Source organism: Rutilus rutilus (assembly GCF_951802725.1).
Source record: "Rutilus rutilus genome assembly, chromosome: 8".
In the NCBI taxonomy this organism is placed as follows: Eukaryota; Metazoa; Chordata; class Actinopteri; order Cypriniformes; family Leuciscidae; genus Rutilus; species Rutilus rutilus.
The window spans coordinates 43,086,726-43,104,844 of record NC_140222.1 but is presented as its reverse complement, the minus strand read 5'-3'; the positions used below and the strand labels follow the sequence as shown (position 1 = coordinate 43,104,844).

The following is an 18,119-nucleotide window of genomic DNA, read 5'->3' as shown; positions in this document are numbered from 1 at the left end:
CCCCCTGTGGTGGAAATCAAGTTTTTAATGCTGTTTAAATGTCTATGTGGTGTTTTTAATATGCTTTAAGACAAACCATGTGCAAATTCAATAATTGCTTAGTATTTTCTGCTTAAAACTGCAGTGAACCAAAGACAGTCTCAAAAACACGCTTTGAAATCGCTGGTGTTTCTGACGTCACAAACTACCTTGTAACCAATCAGATCAACGTGTGATCGTCAACCAGTGGATCTCTGAGCTGAGTGAGTAAGTGGAGGCGGGGCTCATTTGCATATTCATAGAACCGCGCATACTAAATGAAGCAAGGGTGTCGAGTTACATTCAAGATATTTTAAGGCATGGAGATTTTTTTTCCCCCACAGGAAAACATTTAAATATGTCATATTGGTGATCAAAGATGAGTTTTAAGGGATACAGTTATTGACTACAGGGGGACTTTAGGACTGTAAATCATGGCATCTGCACCACAGAACTCACACATGTTCTACAAATCTCCCTCCCCTTGCGTGTTCGTTTATGAAATATCATGCTCCAACTATCAATAAGACTGTACACTCTCTGCCCTTTTTACATAGCATGTTTAAATCCGCATCTAGAAAAAGTCTCAAATGATCCTAAAAATAAAGTAAGTAGTAATTCATTCTAAAGTAATATATTTAGCTGTTCACACCCAAGATGCAAATGCAAAAAGTATGCGACAAAAGGGGTCTCTGGTATCCAGATGCAATTTTATGATGAAATCATAGATTTACAAGTCAAATCAAGATTTACAGAAACGAACTGGAGGAGAAAATTACATTAGAAGTAGATCAGAGACAAAGTTTAATGTCTGGAACTACTAAAGTGGATAGTTTTTCATAAAGTGCCTCTAATTATGATTTAATTATGGTTGGGTTGAGACAATCGGTTCACTGAGTTGCCACAAACATAAGCTGATTTCAGTTAAAGAGATGCACAGCAAACAGAAGAGAAAGACGGAGAGGAGAGTCATGCTGCATGGTGGCCTGTCAGACCATATGCTTTCAGGATTCTCGCTCGAAATACCACATAATTAACTACAACTGCTCTAAAGCTGATCTCCAGTCAGTTAAGGAATAACCTCATGGAGAAAACAGGTGAAAACAGCCATTAAACACTTCATTCACACACACACACACACACACACACACACACACACACACACGAAGCAATGTGTTTCCCATCCACTAAACCAAGTGCATGTGCTCAGAAAAGATCCCAACTCGGCATTTGAAAGCAGACTGGGGCTAGTTGTCACATGCTTGGGGACGTTTTTGAATCAAAATACCAATTCTATAAATTTATATTTATGGAGAAGTTATCTATGTTGGTTTCAAGCACCTAGTTATTCAAACACTTCGTTTGAAACAGTATTAATATTACCTAATATCATCATTCCAATATCTTCATCTATTTTTGCAACAGCATTTGTAAACAAAAACATTACACTGGCATACAATTTCTGTTGACCAAACCAATTATTTGATATTTTGTATGTTACCTTTTATGTGTTCGCACTTTCATGTATGTTATTTGTGGGAAGATGGACATTTTAACATTTAGTAGTATTTATGTATTTCTTTATGGTCAAGAACCAGCAAGTTCCTATTATTCCGACAATATAAGTGTCAACAAATATTTTTCTTGAAGGTCATACAAAGATGTACTTTCAAACTAGAGAAATATTGCCAGTCGTCCTCGCTTACCTGCAGGTGTTTGAATGACGCGGTGATCTGCGTGATGTGAAGCGTGAGGCAGCGCGAGACGCAACGCGCGCTCTCGATCTTCTCCAGAGTGTCCGCTTCTTCAGCCCTGCGCGCAACGCTCGCCTCAAAGACACAACAGAGCAGAAAGCAGCAGACCTTCCTCATAAACATCATATTCACAGAGGACATTCGCGCAAATGTGTGTGGATCGTTGTGCGGTTGAGTGTAGGCTACTGGATGCGCGTGAGGCTCGTGTTGACTGCTTTGTGTGTGTGTGTGTGTTGGAGAGGTGCGCGCGCTCTGACACTCCCTCTCGCGCAAAATCTGTCATCCGAACTCAACGCATCTGTAGTCTGTCATTTTGTGTTAAGGTCTATAAACGAATTTAAACCGTTAAGAGTAAAAACATAAAGTGTCTGTAAAATTCCAGCGCTTTGTGGTTAGTGAAAGACGTTCAATCTCTTTTGCACAAAACAACGCAGATACGACAAATAAAATAGTAGATAGTCGCAGAAAATAACATGATAATTAATAATAAAACAGAATAAATTACCTTTAATTTTATCGCTTCCTTGGTTGCAAAGTAGTTTGTGACGTCAGAAACACCAGCGATTTCAAAGCGTGCTTTTGAGACTGTCTTTGGTTCACTGCAGTTTTAAGGAGAACATTTCAGCAATGGTGTTGACTTATGAATTTACACATGGTTTGTCTTAAAGTATATTAAAAACACCACATAAACACATAAACAACATTAAAAGCTTGATTTTCACCACAGGGGGACTTTAAGTGTTTCCCACAGTTGTTTATGGGAGCTTCATGAATCACGTTAAATTGAGATTATTTTATTGACAATTAATAAAAGACAACACATTGTTTTATTTTAATCTCTGAAGTTTCCTCAGTCTCCCTTTTATGTTAAACTAAATTAAAACGTATATGCTATGCTAAATGCTGCATGGATATGATAATCATGATAAATATCAAAGTACAAGGTATTACCACGTGATGCCGTCAGTGATGTACCAAAGTACTTTTGTGTTGACATCTAGGTGACGACATTTAACCACAGCCTGCTTTCTTTTATGAGGAAGATAATGATGCGCAATATTGGATCCAGTTTGCTTTCTTCCCTATGTGTGCATCTGGGCATCTACAGTTTCTACAGCATCTGTTGATAAACTTTTGCTGGCGTCATTGCGATTCCAGCGCCATCGTGTGGTAGAATGACGACTACATGAGAAAATAGAGACAAAAAGTTAAATCCATCTCTAAACAAACACACCTGAACCAACCAATCAAGCTCTTTATTTTTACATGAAAATGTACGTTTTTGTGCTGCTTGCAGGGCTGGAACTAAACTAAACTAAACTCTGCTGTAGACGGGAGAACTGAGCATTCCTGAGGTAAAGTGTTTATTTGTATTTTAGTTATTAATTGATTATTCTGCTTGTATTTTCATTAACACTCTGTGATACATTATTAACACTTCATAAGTGTATATCATGAATCAATTTGAATAGGTTTGGGGTATATTTTGAGCCTAGCGTTGACTATGGCACACATGCTGTTTACATCACAGTCAGGTCACACACATTGATCATCTTGTTAATGTTTATCAAACCTGATTCCAAAGTCACATTCATCTCATGGTATAAACCGACTGCATTTGAAATAAAACTGCTTATCTTCTGCAGGACATTTTCTGTAAAACGAATTAAAGATGTTGACTCTGATTTGGATTTTTTGGGCCGCAAACATTTTGTGTGTCTTGGGGACAAATTTAGTTCACGTTCCCTGTGATGACAAGATTGTGGAGAAGTTGTCCCGACTGGCCGTCACGTACATAAATGAGGACAGACAAACAGGTTACAAATTTGCCCTTAACAGAATCACAAACGTCCAGGCGCATCAACAGGTTGGTAAAAGGTGCTGTTATTTTTACCAGTGAAAAGGCAACCACAGCAGTAGTAGATCTACTCATATTATTACATTAATTATTAATAACAAATTGTTTTGCAGATTCAAAGTCATAATATATATATGTATTTGTCATTTTTGCAAGAGACTGTTTATTTCACAGGTCCACTTTCCCTTGCTGTAGGGTCCTGCTGGAAAGGTCTATTATCTTGATTTAGATGTCCTTGAGACCAAGTGCCATGTCCTCAGTCCCAAATCGTGGAAAAAATGTGCTATAAGACCGTTCATGGAAACAGTAAGGCTTCATCAGCTCCTTGATTATTTGCTGCTAATGTACATCTCAAGGAATGTTTAAAGTTTGAATAGAATATATGGTTGATGATGTGGAAGTGTTGTTTATCTCTGTTCAAAATTCCATCTTGTAAAGGTCATATGATGCTATTTTAAAAGGTCATTATTTTGTTTGAATATGGGGTTGAATATGAATAGGTTAACATTCTTTAATCTTCAAAAAAACACTATTTTTTCACATACTGTATATTATTGCAGCACCTCTATTCCCAGTCTGTCTGAAACACACTGATTTCTACAAAGCCCCTCCTTCCAAAAAGCTCAGCGTGCTCTGATTGGCCAGCTGACCCAGTGCATTGTGATTGGCCAAACATCTCAAGAGTGTTGGAAATATAACACTCCTTACCATGATCACAAGCTTCAGCTTCCAAGGCTTCTAAAGAAATTGTAAACAGTTAATAATGTCATCGGTTTTACCATATCAGGTCGAGCCTAAGTCAGATTCTGAATATGCAGATGATCAAGCAGATCGATCGGAACCAAGCATGACTTGAGCAGAAAATTTCACAGTGGTCTTTGTGAAAGAGCTGACGCTGTACCCTCCCAGGTTTAGGAAGCTGTCCTCCGTAAAATGCACAATGCACAAGCTAACTTCTTGGGTTTTACTGCTCAGGAACAGAGATAATTTAATTGGTTTTCGGAAGGCCAAAAAAGGGGATTTGCAGTATGTGGGTGCTGGTGCAGTGCGACTCACTTTTTCACCATCTGCCCCATTGAGGAAGACCTCACCAGTCCCACTACAGACCCAGAGCCCAGTCAGCTGTCAGCCATGCCCGCAACGGAGAAAGAGCCAGAGTGATCGCCAGAGGCTGTTTTCTTCCCAAAGGACGAGCCCAACGCAGAGTCTGTACAAGTGTGTAAGCCGGCAACAGGGTCCATCACAGAGGGCATTTTAGTTGGAGTTCGAGGGAATTTATTGGAGCCATACTCACACTCCTAAGGCTAAGGTATGTAAACCAAGCTGGAGCTCGACATTGATGTTTGATGGTCTGCAGCCACCGCTGGTCCCATCCAGTTTTAAGTCATCCAAGTCGTCGCTGGATAAGCCCAGCTCCAAGTTGTCTAAGTCATCGCTGGATAAGCCCAGCTCCAAGTTGTCCAAATCATCGCTGGATAAGCCCAGCTCCAAGTTGTCCAAATCATCGCTGGATAAGCCCAGCTCCAAGTTGTCCAAGTCATTGCTGGATAAGCCCAGCTCCAAGTTGTCCAAATCATCGCTGATTAAGCCCAGCTCCATGTTGTCCAAATCATCGCTGGATAAGCCCAGCTCCATGTTGTCCAAATCATCGCTGGATAAGCCCAGCTCCATGTTGTCCAAATCATCGCTGGATAAGCCCAGCTCCAAGTTGTCCAAGTCATTGCTGGATAAGCCCAGCTCCAAGTTGTCCAAATCATCGCTGATTAAGCCCAGCTCCAAGTTGTCCAAATCATCGCTGGATAAGCCCAGCTCCATGTTGTCCAAATCATCGCTGGATAAGCCCAGCTCCATGTTGTCCAAATCATCGCTGGATAAGCCCAGCTCCATGTTGTCCAAATCATCCTGATTAAGCCCAGCTCCAAGTTGTCCAAATCATCGCTGGATAAGCCCAGCTCCATGTTGTCCAAATCATCGCTGGATAAGCCCAGCTCCATGTTGTCCAAATCATCGCTGGATAAGCCCAGCTCCAAGTTGTCCAAGTCATTGCTGGATAAGCCCAGCTCCATGTTGTCCAAATCATCGCTGGATAAGCCCAGCTCCATGTTGTCCAAATCATCGCTGGATAAGCCCAGCTCCATGTTGTCCAAATCATCGCTGGATAAGGCCAGCTCCATGTTGTCCAAATCATCGCTGGATAAGCCCAGCTCCAAGTTGTCCAAGTCATTGCTGGATAAGCCCAGCTCCAAGTTGTCCAAGTCATTGCTGGATAAGCCCAGCTCCATGTTGTCCAAATCATCGCTGGATAAGCCCAGCTCCAAGTTGTCCAAGTCATTGCTGGATAAGCCCAGCTCCATGTTGTCCAAATCATCGCTGGATAAGCCCAGCTCCAAGTTGTCCAAGTCATTGCTGGATAAGCCCAGCTCCATGTTGTCCAAATCATTGCTGGATAAGCCCAGCTCCAAGTTGTCCAAGTCATTGCTGGATAAGCCCAGCTCCATGTTGTCCAAATCATCGCTGGATAAGCCCAGCTCCAAGTTGTCCAAATCATCGCTGATTAAGCCCAGCTCCATGTTGTCCAAATCATCGCTGATTAAGCCCAGCTCCATGTTGTCCAAATCATCGCTGATTAAGCCCAGCTCCATTTTGTCCAAATCATCGCTGGATAAGCCCAGCTCCAAGTTGTCCAAGTCATTGCTGGATAAGCCCAGCTCCAAGTTGTCCAAATCATCGCTGATTAAGCCCAGCTCCATTTTGTCCAAATCATTGCTGGATAAGCCCAGCTCCATGTTGTCCAAATCATCACTGATTAAGCCCAGCTCCATGTTGTCCAAATCATCGCTGATTAAGCCCAGCTCCATTTTGTCCAAATCATCGCTGGATAAGCCCAGCTCCAAGTTGTCTAAGTCATTGCTGGATAAGCCCAGCTCCAAGTTGTCTAAGTCATTGCTGGATAAGCCCAGCTCCAAGTTGTCCAAATCATCGCTGATTAAGCCAAGCTCCATGTTGTCCAAATCATCGCTGGATAAGCCCAGCTCCATTTTGTCCAAATCATCGCTGGATAAGCCCAGCTCCATGTTGTCCAAATCATCCTGATTAAGCCCAGCTCCAAGTTGTCCAAATCATCGCTGGATAAGCCCAGCTCCATGTTGTCCAAATCATCGCTGGATAAGCCCAGCTCCATGTTGTCCAAATCATCGCTGGATAAGCCCAGCTCCAAGTTGTCCAAGTCATTGCTGGATAAGCCCAGCTCCATGTTGTCCAAATCATCGCTGGATAAGCCCAGCTCCATGTTGTCCAAATCATCGCTGGATAAGCCCAGCTCCATGTTGTCCAAATCATCGCTGGATAAGCCCAGCTCCATGTTGTCCAAATCATCGCTGGATAAGCCCAGCTCCAAGTTGTCCAAGTCATTGCTGGATAAGCCCAGCTCCATGTTGTCCAAATCATTGCTGGATAAGCCCAGCTCCACGTTGTCCAAGTCATTGCTGGATAAGCCCAGCTCCATGTTGTCCAAATCATCGCTGGATAAGCCCAGCTCCAAGTTGTCCAAATCATCGCTGATTAAGCCCAGCTCCATGTTGTCCAAATCATCGCTGATTAAGCCCAGCTCCATGTTGTCCAAATCATCGCTGGATAAGCCCAGCTCCAAGTTGTCCAAGTCATTGCTGGATAAGCCCAGCTCCAAGTTGTCCAAATCATCGCTGATTAAGCCCAGCTCCATTTTGTCCAAATCATTGCTGGGTAAGCCCAGCTCCATGTTGTCCAAATCATCACTGATTAAGCCCAGCTCCATGTTGTCCAAATCATCGCTGATTAAGCCCAGCTCCATTTTGTCCAAATCATCGCTGGATAAGCCCAGCTCCAAGTTGTCTAAGTCATTGCTGGATAAGCCCAGCTCCAAGTTGTCTAAGTCATTGCTGGATAAGCCCAGCTCCAAGTTGTCCAAATCATCGCTGATTAAGCCAAGCTCCATGTTGTCCAAATCATCGCTGGATAAGCCCAGCTCCATTTTGTCCAAATCATCGCTGGATAAGCCCAGCTCCATGTTGTCCAAATCATTGCTGGACAAGCCCAGCTCCAAGTTGTCCAAATCATCGCTGATTAAGCCCAGCTCCATGTTGTCCAAATCATCGCTGATTAAGCCCAGCTCCATGTTGTCCAAATCATCGCTGATTAAGCCCAGCTCCATTTTGTCCAAATCATCGCTGGATAAGCCCAGCTCCAAGTTGTCTAAGTCATTGCTGGATAAGCCCAGCTCCAAGTTGTCTAAGTCATTGCTGGATAAGCCCAGCTCCAAGTTGTCCAAATCATCGCTGATTAAGCCAAGCTCCATGTTGTCCAAATCATCGCTGGATAAACCCAGCTCCAAGTTGTCCAAATCATCGCTGGATAAGCCCAGCTCCAAGTTGTCTAAGTCATCGCTGGATAAGCCCAGCTCCAAGTTGTCCAAATCATCGCTGATTAAGCCCAGCTCCAAGTTGTCCAAATCATCGCTGGATAAGCCCAGCTCCAAGTTGTCCAAATCATCGCTGGATAAGCCCAGCTCCAAGTTGTCCAAATCATCGCTGATTAAGCCCAGCTCCAAGTTGTCCAAATCATCGCTGGATAAGCCCAGCTCCAAGTTGTCCAAATCATCGCTGATTAAGCCCAGCTCCAAGTTGTCCAAATCATCGCTGGATAAGCCCAGCTCCAAGTTGTCCAAGTCATCGCTGATTAAGCCCAGCTCCAAGTTGTCCAAGTCATCGCTGATTAAGCCCAGCTCCAAGTTGTCCAAGTCATCGCTGATTAAGCCCAGCTCCAAGTTGTCCAAATCATCGCTGGATAAGCCCAGCTCCAAGTTGTCCAAATCATCGCTGGATAAGCCCAGCTCCAAGTTGTCTAAGTCATCGCTGGATAAGCCCAGCTCCAAGTTGTCCAAGTCATCGCTGATTAAGCCCAGCTCCAAGTTGTCCAAATCATCGCTGATTAAGCCCAGCTCCAAGTTGTCCAAGTCATCGCTGATTAAGCCCAGCTCCAAGTTGTCCAAATCATCGCTGGATAAGCCCAGCTCCAAGTTGTCCAAATCATCGCTGGATAAGCCCAGCTCCAAGTTGTCTAAGTCATCGCTGGATAAGCCCAGCTCCAAGTTGTCCAAATCATCGCTGATTAAGCCCAGCTCCAAGTTGTCTATGTCATTGCTGGATAAGCCCAGCTCCAAGTTGTCCAAATCATCGCTGATTAAGCCCAGCTCCAAGTTGTCTAAGTCATTGGTCCCGCCCAACTTCCCTCCACCACTGTCACCACTTCCCTTTGGTTTTTCCATTGTCCTCTCTCCCACCATCTCCACCCCGGTCTGCCAAGCCCATGCCTCCACCTCGGTCACTCCTGCCTGCAGCTCCACTGTGGCCCCCCAGAGCTTCAGCGTCACCCTGGGTTTTCTGCTCCACCTCGGCCAGTCGTCTACCTGGTTCCGCTAGGCCTCTCCACCAAGGCTCCACTATGGCTCCTCCCTCCATCGGCTCCACCGTGGACACCAGGATTCTTATCTTGGGGATGCTAAGTAGGGCTTAACTTTTTTCAATGTGCATCAATAATTTCAATATCTTGCAATTTATGCATTTTATTTATATAATTTCCCATTTTACCTTAAAACTATACTTTTACAAGGTCACATTGTAAACTAAGCAGTCATTACACTTGTGTTATCAATTTCGTTAAACATCTTTATTATGCCCTTATAATCTCTTTGAATCAATAACAGTTTATTGAAACCTGGCGACTGACAGTCCCAACTACATGCTGGAACTGATAATGAGGGCTTTAATAGGGCTTTTTTTTTTTTTTTTGCTTTAGCAGTCTTTGTTGCATTGGGAAAAAAAAACAGTTTTCAAATGTATCCCCCAATTTTTGCTGAGGAGAATCGATCTGCAAAAAAACTACACAAAACCAAACAAACAATAACAACACTTGCAGCCTACCCTACTACCTTTATTTGAACAACAAAGAAAGTATGAAGCAAACTCAAATTAAACTGAACTGGGCTGTAGAGTGTGGGTGTATACTGTTGAGAAACCTGGGTTCAGACAACTTCTTGAACAGTTACATAACAGGTATGCCAATGATAATGAAGTGGCTCAGAGATCATTACATTGACATTTTGGATCCGTGGCCAGGCAACTCCCAGATCTTAATCCCATAGAGAATCCATGGTCAATCCTCAAAAGATGAGAGCAGAAGCTCACAAATTGTTATCAACTCCGAGGACTAATAAGGCAAAAATGGATTGCCTGAGTATGGTTAAGTGAAGGTTATGAAGAAGAAGGGTCAACACTGGAAATATTGATATATCATTGATAAATATATTTGCATGTATTGAATTTCTTTGCCAATAAATGCCTTTAAAACATGAAATGCAGATTTTTTTTACCAGTTTACCACTGATACAGATACATTAAGGAAAAGGAAAACATTAAAAAGCATCATATGACGACCCCTTTAATCCAACTTCTACATTGAAGTAATTTATCAAGTAACTCTGCAGATGGTTTGCAGAATCTCTGATTTTACTATATTTTGAAAAGAGAATGTGTCTGATTGGTTTAGATTGGTTCATGTACAATTAATGTATGTTCCTTGTGTTGTAGCAAATCTCTGGAAACTGCAACACCACAGTGCTCCACACACCAGAGAGCTTCTCGTACCTCTACAGCTATGACTGCACGCTCGTTCCAGGTCAAATATTTATTTACATTTCTGACTGCACACATTTACAGGAGTTCCCTGCATACTGGAACTCTCAACCTTAATAAGTAGAAACATTTATGATTATTATCAATGTTGAAAACAGTTATTTACATTTTTATTTCATGATGCTATGATGAATAGAAAGTTCAAAAGAACAGCATTTATCTGAAATCTAAAGCTTTTGTAACATTAAACACTACCGTTCAAAAGTTTGGGGTCAGTAAGAATTTTAATTTTATTTTTGGGGGAAATAAAATAAATCAATACCTTTATTCATCAAGGATGAGTTAAACTGATCAAAAGTTTCAGTAAAGACATTTATAATATTCTATTTTAAATAAATGCTGTTCTTTTGAACTTTCTATTCATCAAAGAATTTTGAAAAAAAAATTGTACACAACTGTTTTCAACATTGAAAATAATAATGAATGTTTCTTGATCATCAAATCATCATATTAGAATGATTTCTGAAGGATCATGTGACACTGAAGACTGGAGTAATGATGCTGAAATTTCAGCTTTGATCACAGGAATAAATTACAGTTTAAAATATATTAAAATAGAAAACAGTCAATTTAAATTTTCATAATATTTCACAATATTACTGTTTTTATTTTATTTTTATTGTTTTTTTTTATCAAATAAATGCAGCCTCGGTGAGCAGAAGAGACTTCTTTTAAAAACATAAAAAAATCTTACTGACCCCAAACTTTTGAACGGTACTGTATATATATATATATATATATATATATATATATATAAAGCATATTTCTATGTAGAAATATTCTTATTTTGATCCATCATTCTGGCCTTTTGTATAAAATGATCAGTATTATTAAACATATAAAACCATCTCTTTTATCCTACTCACTCTCCTTTTCTTCCCCAAGACCCTCCAGAGAAGTTGCGTCTGACGTGTCCAGACTGTCCTGTGCTGCTGCCGGTCGACAGTAATGAAGCCATCGCCGCAGCTAGGACGTCCCTCCTTAAATACAACATACAAAGCACTCTTCCTGTCAGCCTGACTGTGAACACCATCACCAGAGCCGCCCATCAGGTTACAGTGGACGACAGATCAACAATTTGTAGATTTTGCAGTTCATTAAATTGAGGTTTCATTTACAGTAGGTTTGTCACGACGGTTATCCACAACTTTCCCGAACTCTGACCTTTCCCGTGATCGCTATGGCAACATAGAACAAGCCGGTAACGAACTTCCGGTTTACGTTAGCCTGAAAATACTGCTATCAGAGAGCCCAAACAACTTGCTTGAGTAATGACGAGTAGAGCTTAGATCGGGCCCAAAAAAATCAAGCCCGACCCTACCTGAGCCCGTCGTGTCCGAGCCAGGCCCAACACATAAACTGTAATTATGAGCCCGAGCCCAATTTAGACCCAACCATTTTTAATACGTGGGCCGTTTTATAACCAGGGGCGGTGCCAGATAATTTTTTAACATGTGCTGAGGGGGTGCTAGATATATTATATATAAATACTTTTAATAAGTGAGCAAAAATTGGCCACTTAATATTTAATATTCAATTATTTTAATGATCACAATTTAAGTATTCATTTTATTAAATTGAACAAGCACAACATTCGGCATTCAATCAAATATTATTAAAGATTTATTATTATTAATAATGTTATTTCAACACAATATCTCGTTATTTCGACATAATATGTGTGCTGAGTGTGCGTGCAGCAAGCAAGATGTGCTTTTGTAAATCCGGTGACACGCGTGCACTGATTTTTATTAATAAACTAGTCTTTTCTGTCAGTGTCTGCTGCAAAGATGAAGTTGACGATCGCCATCTCCATAGTGAATGTGCCTATAGCCTAGAGAGAAATGCACATCTTGGATTACATAATCAGAGAGTAGCCTATTTCTTTTCATTTTGAATTGTTTCGTTTAAAGACATTTAAAGCTTTCTTTAGAGTTTCGGTTAATTTATGATGAGATGCCTCCATGACGCGCCGGCGCCTCCATGTCATGATTTATATTGTCTGCTATATTGCTTCTTATTTATTAAATCCAGGCAATTGGTTGAGGAAAAATTTGTTATAATCAAGATACAATTTATACAAAACGAAATTCACTTTAAAGAAAGGCTTTCTACAAAACAAAACTTAATGAAGAAAATTAAGTTTAATCATGTCTGACCCATTAACAAAATCATGTCTGACCCACTCTATGTCTCCCGATGCATCCTATCATGGTGTTCACTTTTCATTATCAACATAGATGAAAAAAAACAAAAACATTATAATATTTGAACAAATATGAAACTAAATGCTCTTATTTAATGGCTACAACAAATATAGTTGGCCTACATACACTCTATTTGTACAAATTGCTGCACATTCAAGTTAATTCTCTAATTAATTTTCAAATAATTGAAAACAATAAACATACCTCTTAAAAATATATATACAGTTGTAGTGCAGTTTTTTTCTAAGTACAAGAAACACTCTTTCTGCGTAGAGGGTCCGTTTATGTTGGAAACAAGTCCCATTCATAAAATCCTTCAGTTTTCGCATGTTATTGGTGCACCCGACAACGGTACACGTTGAGCCACAAGGAGCCATTGCTTAATCTGTCAGCAATCAGTTTCACCCATTTGTACCGTGACGCAAGTATCCCTTGTGTGCGAGCTCCATTAAGCGTTAGGCTAAACCGAACTGAGATACCATCAACAGGAAGTATCGAGTGTCATGGCGACGCCCAATAAGACTCGCAGGAAAGTTGTGGATACGCTGTGAAATTGTATGCCAGTTTAAAGCATTTTTATTTTATTTATCAGACTTTTTGAAGTCGTCTTTTAGGTGCTTGAAGTCAAGTTAACTTTGACTAATCAGGGAATGCCTTGCAGCTAAATGTTAAAGTTTGTGGACAAACTTAATGTTGGAGTAACCTGAACCTCGAGCCAATTAAACTCGGGTCACCTTGTGCACAGCTGCGGCACATGTGTGCTAACACGCTATTGCTCCGACATAACAGCTTATTTTTCAGTTATTGTGTCTATGGGATATATTTTTCACAGATTTCTGTTCGTTCTCAATCAGATACTGATAAAGTAGCACAGTAAGATTTGAATGCATTGGAGAGAAAGCGATTACCTGTGTGAATGAATCCTGTGCAGCTTGTCTCTACTAATAGTGAAGCTGTGGGTTTTAGTTCAAAAACAGAAAGCAATATATGCAAGACCTTTTCAGTTTCTAAGCTATTTTATTGCTAAATCACTCATAACTAGTGGAGCACTCTCGGAGTGTGCATTTATTTGTCATTTTTAACTGAAGGAAATGGAGCTTCAAATGTTTTTTTTTTTAATTTTTTACGATTTTCTTATCTGTGGCCCCCTCTATAGGACAGCATTAGTATTACAGTCAATGTAATGCTATGGTAAATAAGAGTTTTGATCGTAATTAATACGAAAATCTTAACTAGATATATAATATAATGTAAAGATATAGCACACTAAGACAGAACAGGTTAGGGTTAGGTTGGAGGTCTTCAGCAAGGCGGCCATGTGGTTAGTTTCAAAATCACATGATCAGCGACTAGTCGACATCAAGCTAAAAGCGTCATGGCAGAGCATCAAAGTCGACTAGTCTGTGCAACCCCTAGTTTATAGGGGACGTTATTATGAATGAAACTTATTTGACAACAACAGTCCCTATATCACTATCTATCTTAATAAATAGCCTTAAAGGGATAGTTCACCCAAAACAATTATAATAATTCTGTCATCATTTACTCACTCTCAAATTATTCCAAACCTGTATGAATGTCTTTCTTCTGCTGGAAGAAAGGAATCTGGAAGAATGTCGGTAACCAAGCAGATCTCGGCCACCATTGGCGACCATAGTATTTTTGTCCCTACTATGTGTCACAATGCAGGTTGAAGCAGGGAAGGATGCAGGATCTAACGAACACTAAACGTAATACTATGGTAGTCACTGGTGCCCGAGATCTGCTTGGTTACGGACATTCTTCAAAATCTTCATTTGTGTTCAGCAGAAGAAAGGAAATCATACAGGTTTGGAACAATTTGAGGATGAGTAAATGATGATAGAATTTTTATTTTTGGGTGAACTGTCCCTTTAAAAGGTTAGTTTGCCCAAAAATTTAAATTCTGTCATCAATTACTCTCATATCGTTTCAAACCCATAAGACTTTCATTCAAAAATTTAATAAGATGATAATAAAATAAATCCATATGAATCAAGTGTTTAATCCAAAATTTCTGAAGAAACACAATAGCCTAACTTCCCACATAGCAACATTGTGTCGGCCCACATCTGGCACACGTGGAAAGATGATCTGGCCCACATGCGGCGTGGAATGACGGCCCTTGGGCGGCTCACTCCTGTTTGCCAGATCTGGGCCACAAGCAGGCCATAGCAATGCCACATGTCAGCCAAGAGCAAAGAAATACACCAGAACTGGACCTTATCTGAGCCACAAAACCTGTGTATATTAAATATGGAGTCATCTCAGCCTTAATAAGCCTGTTAACAAGCAGAATCACTGAAGGACAGAAGAGAACAGAAAAAGAGACGAGCAGAAACACAAGAACTACAGCTGACTTTCAGACACAGCCTCAGATGAAATCAACAGAAGAGAAAAGAAGACATTAAATCTGTGAAGATCTCAGCAGAGGAGGATTAAACAACTCCACAAACAGCATTACCAGCTTCACTTATTACTAACCAGACTGACTTTATTTCTGTCAGACGTCTACACAAGTTTTTATTGAGAATTAACAGGGGTTTAACTCTAATGTGTTTCATTTGCAGTCACCATAACAGTGATCAGTGTTTCCATTAGATGGGCTCTTAACTCTTATTATATCTTTTGTCTTTGGCTGCTGTAACAGTGTGTTTGTTAAACATATTTGCAGCATTTCATCTTAGGCTGTGGCTGAAGTCAGTTGTAGATCTTGTGTTTCTGCTCGTCTCTTTTTCTGTTCTCTTCTGTCCTTCAGTGATTCTGCTTGTTAACAGGTTTATTAAGGCTGAGATGACTCCATATTTAATATACACATATGTTGTGGCTCAGATAAGGTCCAGTTCTGGGGTCTCATTTATAAAACTGTGCGTAGGAACCTTACTAAAAGTGTACGTGCGCCCGAAAGCCAAAAATGGCGTACGCAAAAAAACATTCGGATTTATAAAACCGTTCGTACGCCAGAACCTGCGCAGAATTCACTTTATAAATCCCAGTCAGCGGAAGATTGTGCGCACATGCGTCTCCTCCCCGACATAACCATATATGGAGCTTACAACGCCTCGTTTTACTATGCATACCCTCATCTGCATATAATTTGCATATGATTATTCATCCACGTGATAACGTTTAACGGTACAAGACACATTACATTAATAAAAATCAAGTAGTTGCCTATCCTTGCCTTGTTTTTGAATACATAAATCAAATAGTGTATAAAATACATTTCAGAGAAAGTTTTTCTCAATCTTTTCCACTGGCCGAATTGTATTTTTAATTGATATTTTTAATGGAAACAGATGGGCCTTGGGCATTATTTGCACGAAACTATTTTCTCAGACAATCTGGTATTATCATGATAAGCAATTCTCTCTGTGGTTAAACATTAAAGCACAGCACGCCACAGGAAAAGTGTTCAAAAACACCGCATCCACAGCAAATATTTCTATTGACTGAATTTGAATATAAAAATGTTGTAACTTCTCAGTAATGATTTCATGTTTAAGTGTTTAACTCCATTAATTTGAATGGCATATTTAATCTAAATGTTTATATCAGAAGTAAAACATAGTTTAAATCATTATTTTATTTATTTAAACTGTTATTTGCGTCAGTTTCACTAAACGGCCCAGTGCGCTCGCTGGCGCGGACATTTAAGAAGGGATGGATATTTGCTTCAAGTGACAGGCTTGGTGAGTGAAATTATATTTGTATTATCTTTCTGTATATGTTAAATTTTAAACATATAAGTCTAAAAGTGACCAAAAAGACATTTAACTCCAGCTCACCATCGGTGTCGCCAATTCCCTTTGTCTCCAGAATGTGCGCTTTATAAATGAGACCCCTGGTGTATTTCTTTGCTCATGACATGTGGCATTGCTATGGCCTGCTTGTAGCCCAGATCTGGCACACAGGAGTGAATCCCCCCCCGCCCAAATGAATCCACATTTCTATCCTTAAAGGCTTAGTTTGTCTAGGAAATGCAGTAATTGTGAATGGGTACTGACAGCATAAAATTGCTTTAGAGCACTTGTGTGTTGCATTGCAGTCTTCTGAAGCCACCTGAAATCCAAGTTATTTAATAAAAATGCAGTCCGTATGTGATGACAGAATTTCTTTAATACTCTGTTCCCTGGCCAGACCGAATGATTTTTTTTATTCCGTGTTTCTCAGAGCTCCCCTGTTTCCGCTAGTTTTGTGGAGTACACCGTTCAGGAGTGCTCTCTCGCTCCATTCCCAGAGGGCCAGTGTGAGCCGGGACATCAAGGTAAAAAGGTGAGTTCCTTTACGTCCATGTTCTCGAGCTGGATCCCATCTGATGGACCTAACATCCACCACTATTAACATTTTCTGTTGTTTTTCTCACACCATAAAAAGTTTTATTTGATGAAGTGTTCCAAACAGTCTGCTTTCTCTCTGCCATTATAGCGTGGTTATTGTGTTTGTGTGTTTTTCAGCCTGTTGGGTTCTGTGTCGGGGTCGTTCTTGGCCCTGACCACGGCCAGCAAGATGTGAAGGTGTCCTGTGAAATATTTCACCCACAGGTACCCTAAATATCCATATTTGTTTGTCAGGCTTTTTACTTTCCAGCTCTAAAAGCCAGATGACTGAGGTAAATCAACACCTCAACGTAGAAGGAAACAGAGCCAAACCCAGTAGAGTTGATCTGAATCTCCCATTGCACTTTATTGCCTTCTTGCTTTATTTTGTCTAGAAAAGTGGAAAGACAAACATACATAGACAGTTCAATTCCTTCCTTAAGTCCATCTTTCTCATTCTTGCCTTATCTTGTTGGAAAGATTACAACCACCACAATGTTGTAATTAATCTTCAGTAAGAAACTTGGAAATCATGGCGTTGTAAAAGTACTGATCATAAAATAACTTTGTATTGGCTGTACAGGACCAACAAATGCAGATAAAGCATCAGTTTCACACCAAATGCTCATCCTTTGCTCTTAATTAACACCAACCCTAAAAAAATGTCCTGTCTTTGCCTAAAAAACCTGAAGGAAATATTAAATTACCCACATTTTCCAAGTTTATTTGACAGGAACATTGTGGGAACTTTGCAGGAGGACTCGAAGGCAATATAATTTCTTATTTTCCAGTTGTTTAATCTTATAGATAGGAAGAAATACTTAAAAAGCACGACTTTTAAAGCAGGAAGTGTGACATTCCTGCACCACTAGCAGCAACCAAACTGAATTTCTGGAAGTAATGTTTCCAATGTTTTCCTGAGACATTGAAATCATTTGAAATAAGATGTTGAAAAACAGACAGAAATATAATAATAATATCAAGTGGAGCCACACTCTTGACTATATGACTAATTTTATCTCACTGCATTACATTCTGAAAGAAACTGCAGAATGATAAGTGTAATATATTAAGTATTTCATGTGTTGTTGCCACTGACCCACAGGTGCATGTTGTCACTCCCACACAGCAAGAGGAAAAGTCCACCACACTTTCCAAAACCCCAACCCACAATATCCCTCATATCTCTGAGCCCTCATTCCAAGATGTTGGAGCAG

The 18,119-nt window shown here is 40.2% G+C and overlaps 2 protein-coding genes across 3 annotated transcripts in view; one reads left to right on the top strand and one right to left on the bottom strand.

Moving 5' to 3' along the window:
- anos1b (anosmin 1b) overlaps positions 1 to 1,996 on the bottom strand; it is an 80,898-nt gene extending 78,902 nt beyond the window's left edge. Inside the window, exon 1 of the mRNA XM_084416573.1 lies at positions 1,725 to 1,996. Within this exon, the coding sequence (XP_084272699.1) occupies positions 1,725 to 1,913 (189 nt within the window). The 5' untranslated portion in view covers positions 1,914 to 1,996. The remainder of the gene's footprint in view (positions 1 to 1,724) is intronic.
- Positions 1,997 to 3,013: 1,017 nt separating this feature from the next.
- The window catches only part of LOC311294734 (fetuin-B), a 16,442-nt gene continuing 1,336 nt past the window's right edge, over positions 3,014 to 18,119 (top strand). The window contains exons 1-8 of one of the 2 annotated variants that reach the window (XM_084415763.1): positions 3,014 to 3,127; positions 3,419 to 3,639; positions 3,826 to 3,936; positions 10,254 to 10,341; positions 11,244 to 11,410; positions 16,757 to 16,858; positions 17,041 to 17,127; positions 18,008 to 18,119. The exon at positions 18,008 to 18,119 is cut by the window's right edge and continues 1,336 nt beyond it. In XM_084415763.1, the coding sequence (XP_084271889.1) occupies positions 3,445 to 3,639; positions 3,826 to 3,936; positions 10,254 to 10,341; positions 11,244 to 11,410; positions 16,757 to 16,858; positions 17,041 to 17,127; positions 18,008 to 18,119 (862 nt within the window). In that variant the 5' untranslated portion in view covers positions 3,014 to 3,127; positions 3,419 to 3,444. Of the gene's footprint in view, positions 3,128 to 3,362; positions 3,640 to 3,825; positions 3,937 to 10,253; positions 10,342 to 11,243; positions 11,411 to 16,756; positions 16,859 to 17,040; positions 17,128 to 18,007 lie in introns of those variants that run through there. The other variant, XM_084415762.1, reaches the window with a different exon arrangement.